This window comes from Sciurus vulgaris (assembly GCF_902686455.1).
Source record: "Sciurus vulgaris genome assembly, chromosome: 8".
Classification (NCBI taxonomy): Eukaryota; Metazoa; Chordata; class Mammalia; order Rodentia; family Sciuridae; genus Sciurus; species Sciurus vulgaris.
The window spans coordinates 146585938-146595763 of record NC_136468.1 but is presented as its reverse complement, the minus strand read 5'-3'; the positions used below and the strand labels follow the sequence as shown (position 1 = coordinate 146595763).

At 56.2% G+C, this 9826-nt stretch overlaps 1 protein-coding gene across 1 annotated transcript; it reads left to right on the top strand.

Annotated features, from left to right (window-relative positions):
• The first annotated feature begins 2404 nt into the window (after positions 1-2404).
• HPD (4-hydroxyphenylpyruvate dioxygenase) lies at positions 2405-9826 on the top strand. The gene is made up of 14 exons (XM_079149608.1): positions 2405-2472; positions 2584-2610; positions 3104-3166; positions 3461-3565; positions 3998-4040; positions 4194-4276; positions 4720-4809; positions 4979-5082; positions 5451-5528; positions 6219-6381; positions 6490-6561; positions 7932-8054; positions 9309-9425; positions 9519-9826. The coding sequence occupies exons 1-14, from the start codon at positions 2470-2472 to the stop codon at positions 9627-9629; spliced, it is 1182 nt and encodes a 393-aa protein (XP_079005734.1). The 5' UTR covers positions 2405-2469; the 3' UTR covers positions 9630-9826.

The window sequence follows — 9826 nt, the reverse complement described above, 5'->3', positions numbered from 1 at the left end:
AAGTTCAGTGATTTGCTAGGAGTGCTCACAGGGCCTGGCTTACAGCCACAGGCCTGCTGGGATTCATTAGAGGGAAAGTGCAGGGCCACCGCAGCGGAGGGGAAAGACAGGAGGAAGCCAGCACGGGCTCCCAGAGTCCTCCGCCTGGTGGGTCACATGCTGCGCTCCTGCAGAGGGCTGGGACATGGTCTCTACTGGGGGAGCTGGGCTGAGCCAGAGTTCAGGGTCCAGGGTTTTTACTGGGGGTGGGGTGTTGGCACCCTCCGCAGACACACCCCCAAATTCCAGGGAAGTGGAAACCACTGTCTGAGTGTGTATGTGTGTGTGTGTGAGAGAGAGAGAGAGAGAGAGAGAGAGAGAGAGAGAGAGAGAGAGAGTGTGTGTGTGTGTGTGTGTGTGTGTTTCTCACCTGCTGTGCTGAGGATCAAACCCAGGGTCTTGCACATGGTAGGCAGCTGCTCTACCACCAGCTACACCTCCGCCCTGATTGTGCCAACCCTCTAGGCACAACCATTTTTGTAATTTCTGAAATCCAGTTTCCAGAGTGCCAGCCCAGCCCCCAATGTGCACCCTTTCTGCACGCTAGGGTGTGGTCCAGGCTGAGTGTTAGAAGCCATCTGTTTAGAAGGACCGTTGAGCAAGGCCCCTGGAACCCACCGCCTGGCACAGGCTGGGCACAGAGAGTGATGGCCACAACCCACTGAGGCTAGTCTGTTATCACCTGAGCCCAGTCCGGCCAGCTGCATCAGGAAGGGACAAAGGTGCTCCAGAGACCCCATAGAGTCTCCTCCCCGAGCTCTGCCCATGGATGGCAGTGGCACCTGCAGGGATCCAGAATGGGACTCAGACCCACAACGTTTCTGGAAGCAAAGTCCAGAGGGGAAGAGAAACAAAGTCACCACCCCTGCTCAGCCGAACTGGACACCAGCCTTTGGCCCCCGAGGCTGCTCATGGCGTCATTCCTGCATTCAGCAAACATTGACCTTACACCCAGGATGTTCGCCAGGCCAGGCTCCAGGAATAGGGGTTTGAATTAGCCGCAGCAACTAGGGACTAGGTGTTCCTGCTGGCCTGGGGGATGGGTGGACGGCACTGAGTCCTTCTCCCCCAATGGAACCTTCTAGGCCTGTGACCTCCACTCTGTTTTCTCAGGTGGAAAATAGACTCAGGGAGCTGGGATAGAGTTCAGTTGGTAGAGTGCTTACATGTCAAGCGCAAGGCCCTGGGTTTAATCCCCAGCACTGCAAAAAAAAAAAAAAGACTCAGAAAACAGACTCAGGGAGCTGAGGTGGATAACACGTGAAGCCTGGAGAGCCATTGGGAGGGGAAGAATGAGGCGGTGGGACCACCTTGTCCGCCTAGAAAGAGCCCAGGACACAGAGAAAGGAAGGGAGAGGACATCTGCAAGGGTGGAAATGAGCCAACTGCAGAGGCCAGTAGCCAGAGTGCACAACCCTGCTCTCACCAGCTCCATGACCTCGGGAAAATGTGTTGGCCACTCTGGCCTCATGTCCTCAGGACACCGACATCACCCGTTTCTCTGTGATTGAAACTGTGGACCCTGGAGGTAAAATCCCTGGTTCACATTCCAGTTCTGCTCTGCCACTTGCCAGCTGCCTGGCCTGGGACAGTCCTCTGTCCTGTGCTCCCCCCAAGGGCTGCTGGCCTGGGTTTCCATCCTCAAAGCAATGAAGAGAGTTTGGAGGGACAGGTGTGACACCAGAGGCTGGAGGGCCAACACTTTTCTTCCAATACTCAGGCCACAGCAATAGCAAGGACCCCAGTCCCCATCAGGAATCCCCACATCACAAACAAACAGCTCTCGTCCCTGCAAGCTGTGCACTGAGCTGCGTGAGGTACGACTCCAAGACTTGCGTTGTATCTCACAGAACCCTCCCCATGCTAATATGGTTCCCAGCTTATAGACGGAGGAACTGAGGCTCAGAGGGTCTGTGGCTTGGCCCAGTCACACACTACAAAGCAGAACCAGGATGCAAAACCCTGTGTGCATGACCAACCGCCAAGGAATGCACCCTTTTATCCCAAATACAGTCTACATGTCCATTGTGCCAACAGGGCTTCAAGACCAGCCCCCAAATTCCCTGAGTAAGAAGTTCTGAGGCTGCCACTCAAGCTGGCCTTGGCTTCTGAGCTTTGCATCTGGATAGCAAAGATCACGGTCCCACCCTGGGGATCTGGAGGGATGTCCCTGGGCTCCTTCCCCTGGCTCTGCCCCCACTCCTAGTGGCCCAGGTGAGTCACTCCCCTCTGAGCCTGGCAGCATCGCCTTGGCCTGTTAGCCGGAGACACTCCCAGGACCAGGGCCTTTCTGGTTGGACTCAGCTCCCCACCCCCAGGAAGGCCAGGGAGGTCAGGGGCGGGCCCTGCCTCCTGGTAAATACCTCTGTCCAGCTCTCCCCAGGCTGCTTCTCTCTGTATTCCTGGCAGGAAGCTGAACCGAGATCAGCCATGGTGAGGGGTCTGCCTGGGGCCATGCTGGCTCCCTGCGGAGGGGCCTCTCATGAGACTTCAGCAGTGCCTGGGCCCCTGGCAGAGCCTCACTGTCTTTTTCTTTCTCCTTAGACGACTTATAGTGACAAAGGAGCAAAGGTGAGTGGGAGGGGAATGTGGGGCCTGGGTCTACGAGGGAGTTGAGGATGGGGAGACCAGCGTGTCAGCGGAGCAGAAGAGGAACAACAACTGAGGATCTGGGATGTCCCAGCCACACACGAGTTTACCCCTGGGCTCCCCACCCTGAGCTGGACTCCCGTTCGCCCTCCTGAAAACCCTTTACCTCTTCTGATATACCTGCTGATCTCTTCTTCTCCTCTGGAAGTTCTTTCTAAGGCCTCCCCTAAGCCCATGCTGCTAGGGCTATTCCTTCTGGGAAAGCTGGGCTGATCCCCCAAGGGCCATTCCCAATCCCGAACACTCCAGGAGCTCACCTTGCGCATGAGCAGCGTCTCCTGAGGCCAGGCAAAGCTCCGTGGCTTCGGCTTCTTGGTCGGGGCTGAGTGCGGGATAGGGAGCTGGCAGCTGGAACCTCCACCTGTACTTCTCCAGACCTCCTCCCGGGACTCAGCCTCCTCCTCCCCTCCTGCAGCCCGAGAGAGGCCGATTCGTTCACTTCCACTCTGTGACCTTCTGGGTTGGCAACGCCAAGCAGGTAGAAGCTGGGGCAAAGTGTTGGAGTGGGCAGGGGACAGGCAAGAGGGCCTCCTGGACCGGGGCACCGACCAGCTATGGAGGTGGCTCCAGGAGGGGGAGGATCAGGGCCCAGGTGGACCAACACTTTGGACCCTGGCAGGAAACTTCTCTGAGGGCAGAATGTACAGAGAGCAGCTTTCTTCCCAGTACAGTCTCTGCTCCTGGGCAAGAGGCAGACAGGGGACGGGGATGCTTGACTGGGCCCCAGGCCACCCCTCCACCCTCATGAACCCTGTGGCCACTCTGTCATCAGGCTGCCTCCTTCTACTGCAGCAAGATGGGCTTCGAGCCACTCGCCTACAGGGGCCTGGAGACGGGCTCCCGGGAGGTGGTCAGCCACGTGGTCAAGCAAGGACAGGTGCGTCCACACCCCGGGGCCCCTGCACTCACGGTGTCTTGAGGGCTCTGATGTGGCCAGCGATTTGCACCAGGGGCCTTCCCAGGCGAGTCTCCTCAGCCTGGCCAGAGGCTGGCCCCCACAAGTACAGGAAGCCCACGACATTGGAGTGGGGAGATTCAGCAGTGCTAAGACCCAGGGGGGCCCTGAGTCCTCCACAGGGAACCCTACAGCTGATCAGGGGACCCAGGGCTGCCACAGGAGAGAGTCCCCAGCCCTCTGGACCCGTGGGAGAAACCTAGGCAGAGAAGGAGCTAGAAGCCATGATTCAGGAGTCCCTTGGCTGGCCCTTCTGCTCCACCAGGGGTGTGTTGGGGTGAGCACCAAGGAGGGGAGGGTGCACCTGCCCACACTGCCCTGAGCCACCCATCACACCCTTCTCCACCATGGTAGATTGTGTTTGTCTTCTCCTCTGCGCTCAACCCCTGGAACAGAGGTGAGGGGCTTGAGGTGGCAGCTGGGCTGTTGGAGTGGGGTCAGGGTGCCGGGAGGGCAGGGGCTGGGCAGGGTCATGAGGGGGCTGAACCCAGAAGGCTGAGCCTGGCCAGGGGCCTTGAACTCCAGTGTCAGCACCCCTTGCCCACCACAGAGATGGGCGACCACCTGGTGAAACATGGAGACGGCGTGAAGGACATCGCGTTCCAGGTGGAAGACTGTGACTACATTGTGCAGGTGAGATCGCAGCTGGGCTGGCCTGGGACAAGAGCCTGCCCTCTGCCTGCCACGGGGACCCCCTAGGGGTCAGGGCTGGATGTTGGCGTGACACACGAGTTCCGGTGACAGAAGCCTGCCCCTTGCTGTGCGTCCTCACTTTCATCTTCAGTTTCCAGTGACACACATGGGTCACTTCATGATGTCAGCTCCCATTCTTTTTATCCATCCTCTCTTTTTACAGGGAGGGAAGCTAAGGACTGGAAAGGGAGAAGGGCCACAGAGTGAACAGGAGATGTACACACACCCCACCTTCCTGCCCGGTGGGCATGAGGCCCAGTATGGGGGACAGCTGATGCTGCTATGTCAGGACCCCAGAGAAGCCAACCCCGTGGCAGCAGCAGCAAGGACTGGACTCGGGGAGGCCCCAGCCCTCACCGCCCCCCTGCTCCCTCTCCCTGCAGAAAGCCCGGGAACGGGGGGCCAAAATAGTGCGGGAGCCCTGGGTGGAGGAAGACAAGTTCGGGAAGGTGAAGTTTGCTGTGCTGCAGACGGTGAGCTCACCTTGGTGTCCCTGTCCCTCCTGCTGTCAGCACCCACTGACATGCAGGGACGCCCCTCACTCACCCATTACACCATCCCACTGGTGGGTGGTGCCATAGAAAGAGCCCAGCCTGGTGGTGTGGGTGCTCATGGCTGAGCCAGGCTGCTTCCCACCCCCAGTATGGGGACACCACACACACCCTGGTGGAGAGCATGAGCTACACTGGCCGGTTCCTGCCTGGATTCGAGGCCCCAGTCCTCAAGGACTCGCTGCTTCTCAAGCTGTGAGTGTCCCTGGCTCCAGGAGTTGGTGGAGACCCTGAGGTGGGTGCAGAGCCTGTCCCTGTTCTCTGTGTGGACTGGGCTTCTGGGATGGGGCTGAGCTCCTGGAACACAGAGCACACCCGAGGGCCCCAGTTCAAATCCCAGCTGCCTCCCGCCTCAGCCGCTGAACTTTGGGCAGGGCGCTGCAGTTTTCTATGCCTCTGTGTCTTCATCTATAAAGCAGGGATCCTACTAATGAGGTAACAAAGTGCCTTGGTCCCTGGGAAGAGCTGTGTAGGTCTGAGCTGTGGTTATTATTGGGCGGCAGTGGGAAAGGTGACATTTGGGGGCCGCCTTCTCCTCACCCCCCACGCTGTCCTTTTCCTAGGCCCAAGTGTGGGCTCGAGATCATTGATCACGTTGTAGGAAATCAACCTGATCAGGAGATGCTGCCTGCCTCAGAATGGTGAGTCCTGGCCTCCCCTCCCCACAAGGCCCACGCCTCAGTTCTAGTACCAGGTGGAAAACAGGACAGGGTGGTGGGTGGGTGGGGACCTGGACCAGTCCTTCATTTATTCCCTATACATCCGCTCCCCTGAAGGCCGAGGGGTTCAGGGCCTGAAGCCGTCCACAGGCCTTTCCTGTGAGGAAGGGAGGGGTGTTCCTGTCCAGGAAGAGGTGGGCAGACTGCCTCTACCTGACAAGGTCTGCTTCCTGCTGGCCTCCCATGGTGGGAGGTGGGGACAGACCAGAACCAGGGCACAGAGAAGTTGAGCTCCCTTTATAACAAACCCAATCATGGGCACTGACCGACTCTGACCATGACATTAATGGCCTCTTCAGGGCAAGCCCTCAGTGACCTAATCACCTCTCAAGGGTCCCTAATACCATCTCAGTGGCACTTAAAGGCTAGCATGGTGCACAGACACACCCCTGCCCATGTCAGACACACCCCAGCCTCCTGCCCAAGCATGGCCTCCTATGTGGCTTCTGTTAGAAGACACTTTATTTCCACCCTGTGGAAAACTGCCACAACATGACAACATGTGTAACATGATTGCCGTCTCCCTCTGGAGTCCACTTGGGGACCCATCCTGGAGGGTGGAGGTGGAAGGATAGGAACACAGATCAGATGTGTCCTGCTGGCCACCCACAGGTACCTGCGGAACCTCCAGTTCCACCGCTTCTGGTCTGTGGATGACACACAGGTGCACACAGAATACAGCTCTCTGCGCTCCATTGTGGTGACCAACTATGAGGAGACCATCAAGATGCCCATCAACGAGCCTGCAATGGGCAGGAAGAAGTCCCAGATCCAGGTGCCACCCTGCCTGGCTGGGGAAGGAGAGAGGAACAGGCTTGAGGGCCCTGGCAGGGCTGGGGGTGGGAACAGGAACAGATGACAGTGGCCCTTTTCCCTCTCCCAGGAATATGTGGACTATAACGGGGGAGCTGGGGTCCAGCACATCGCTCTCAAGACCCAGGACATCATCACAGCGGTTAGAACGCCAGCCCTGCTCCTAAGCCCCCTCCCTTCAGCTCCAGGGATGGTCTCTGAAGAGGGGGGATAGTAGGGGGCAGTGGCAGTCTGGGGTCCCTTTCTCCAGCCTGGAGGGCTGACAGGTCTCCTTCCTGGTTCCTGCAATTCTGTGCAAGTATTCCCTACCCACCCCACTCCAAGAGTTTGGTCTCTGCAGAACATTCTGGGCTTAGAGGTGCCAGATGCCACGGGATAAGGAAGACTGCATCCTGCTCCCAGATCTGCAAGTGCATTGCCATTTGTCTCTGGGGGACTCAGCACCCTTCCTGGGCTTCAGCTGCCTCACCCTGAAAATGAGGACATGATAATCTAAGATCAGTCTTGTCCTTTTCTCCAAATCAAGCACCCTATGTCTGTGTCTCCAGCCCTCAGGGACTAACTGACCCTTAAGGAGAAAAGTCGGGACTGTCCCATCCCATCCTGGCCCTGTCAGGAATTCACTGCATGACCCTAGCAACCTCATTCATGCATTCACTCAAAAGATGCTCATTGAGGACGTACTATGTGCTAGGTGCTATTTTAGGTATGTGGGACACATCAGTAACAGTTTCTGCTCTTGCGGAAACTAAAAGCACATAAGTCAAATAAACAGGTGGCATGAGTGTTCTGGAAGGAACCGCCAGGGATGTGGGACAATATGGGGGGGGGCAGGATTCACCTTAAAATTGGGTGGTCCTGGAAGGTCACATGGGGAAGGGGACTTTTGAGAATGCAAAGGGTTGGAAGGACAGAAACCTGTGGAAATCTCCAAGAAGCACCCCAGGCAGGAGGGACAGCCCAGGCAAAGGCCCTGAGGTGGGCGGATCCCAGGAAGGTTCAGAACAGCAAGGAGGTCAGTGTGGCTGGAATGGAACAAGTGAGGGAAAGCAGGGTGGGAGGTGGGGTCAAAGGTGGAAGTGGGGGCAGATGGTGAGGACCATGGCAAGGACCTTGAATTTGACTCTGAGATGAAGCATCACTCTGAGGTCAGCAAGGACTTAATTTGGCTTGTATTTTAAGAAAATTCACTCTGGCTACTCTGCTAGAATAGGTACTTCAATCTCTCGAGGCCTCCGTTCCCCAGCTATGAAGTGCACATAACAGCATTGCTCCCCGGACATGAGGAGGCAAGACTAGGAGGACAGGCACATCATGGGTGCTCCGTGAAGGCCATGGATCCCTGCTCCAAAGGGACTCAGACAAGGACAGAAGGGGCTGAGTTCACACCCCATCCTGGAAATCAGGAGAGCCAGGACAGGTCCCCTGCCTTCTCGTGGCCAGCAGCTCCACGTGCCTTAGGGGCATTGAGCCTGGAAAGACACAGGCTGACCTCATCCTGCTCTGGGACAGATTCGCAACTTGAGAGAGAGAGGCGTGGAGTTCCTGAGTGTTCCATCGACATACTACAAGCAGCTTCGGGAGAATCTCAAGACAGCTAAGATCCGGGTGAAGGAGAGCATCGATGTGCTGGAGGTGAGGCCCCGGGGGATGCTGGGCCACAGGCACCATGAGTCCTGAGCTCCAATGGCCTCGAATAGGCTGTCCCAACACCTACCCTGCAGGACACACAGGCACACAGAGGCAAAACCAGAAAGAGAGAGGGAGTGTGTTGGTGCCATACAAAGTTAAAACTGGCAACCTAGGGCTACTTTACAGGAAGTGACCAGCTCTCTGAGAAGGTGACTTTAGTTGAAAGCTGTACAGGACGTGATCAAGAGGAGGGCTGGCAAGAACATTCCTAGAAGAGGAAAGACCAAGTGCAAAGTCCTAGGTGAGAGCAAGCTCCAAGTACCCGAGGAATAGGAAGAGGGCTAGCATGGGCTGTGATCTATTCAGGCAGCTTCCAGTGGCCGGTTCCTCTTGTGGCCTCTTTGGACTGGATTTGCATTTCTTTCTTTCTTTATTTTTTTAGTTGTAGATGGATACAATACCTTTATTTTATTCATTTATTGCATGTGGTGTTGAACCCAGTGCCTCACACAGACTAGGCAAGTGCTCCACCAATGAGGTACAACTGCAGCCACTGGATTTTGCACTTCTACAGCCAGAAACCATTGAAAGGTTTTTTTTTTTTGTTTGTTTTTGTTTTTGTTTTGGTTTTAGCGGCTTTATTGGCACAGAAGTCACATTAAATAGTTTACCCCGTTAGCTATATGCTAAAAACAAGATCCATTTTAGAATATTTTTGTGTGTGCCAAGTATTGAACCCAGGGCTGCTACACCACTGATGTCCAGTCCTTTCTGTATTTTTTTAGGGAGAGGGTCTCACAGTGTTGCATAAGGCCTTACTAAGTTGCTGAAGCTGGGTTTGAACTCGCAATCCAACTCCCAAACTGCTGGAATTACAGTCGTGTGCCACTGTGCCCTGCTTAGTTTAAGATCATTTACATCATCCCCCAAAGAAACCCTGTTCCTCTTAGTCATACCTCCTGACCCCTCCACTTCCCTCCTCCCCCCACCCCAGCTTTAGGCAATCATTAGACTACCTTTGGTCTTACAGATTTGTCTACCTTTGGTCTAACAGATTTCATATAAATGAAATCATGTAACATGTGGTCTATTATGACTGGGCTTTGTCACTTAGCATAATGTCTTCAAGGTTCAACCAGTGTCAGCCTATATCAGTACTTCTTTCGTTTTTGAGTGTGTAGTGGTGGAGATTGACTCCAGGACCTTGCACATGCTAAGTAAGCCTTCTGCTAGCGGAACTCCCTGTCTCTGGTCCAGGAGCTGAAAATCCTGGTGGATTACGATGAGAAAGGCTACCTCCTGCAGATCTTCACCAAACCCATGCAGGACCGGCCCACACTCTTCCTGGAAGTCATCCAGCGCCACAACCACCAGGTACGCCCTGAGCCCGGCCCGCCCTGAGCCCTGCCCGCAGGGAGCACGATCCGCTGTGTGGGACCCCGGCTCACCTGCTCTCTCCCACTCCAGGGATTTGGAGCCGGCAACTTCAACTCGCTGTTCAAGGCTTTTGAGGAGGAGCAGGCGATGCGAGGCAACCTCACCGACTTGGAGACCAATGGGGAGGTGTCCGGCATGTAGACCCCGCCCACCCAAGGTCACGCCCCTAGTCCTGGACCACGCCCACCTCCCCGGCCCTCAAGGTCCGATCCTCCCTACTGGCTGCTCCCTTTAGACCCCACCCACAACCTAATCGGGAGCCAGGGCTCCGCCCACCACTGGCCACACCCCCTTGTTGAGCTGCTCCCGCCCTCCTGAGTAAAACTGACCCTGTCCAA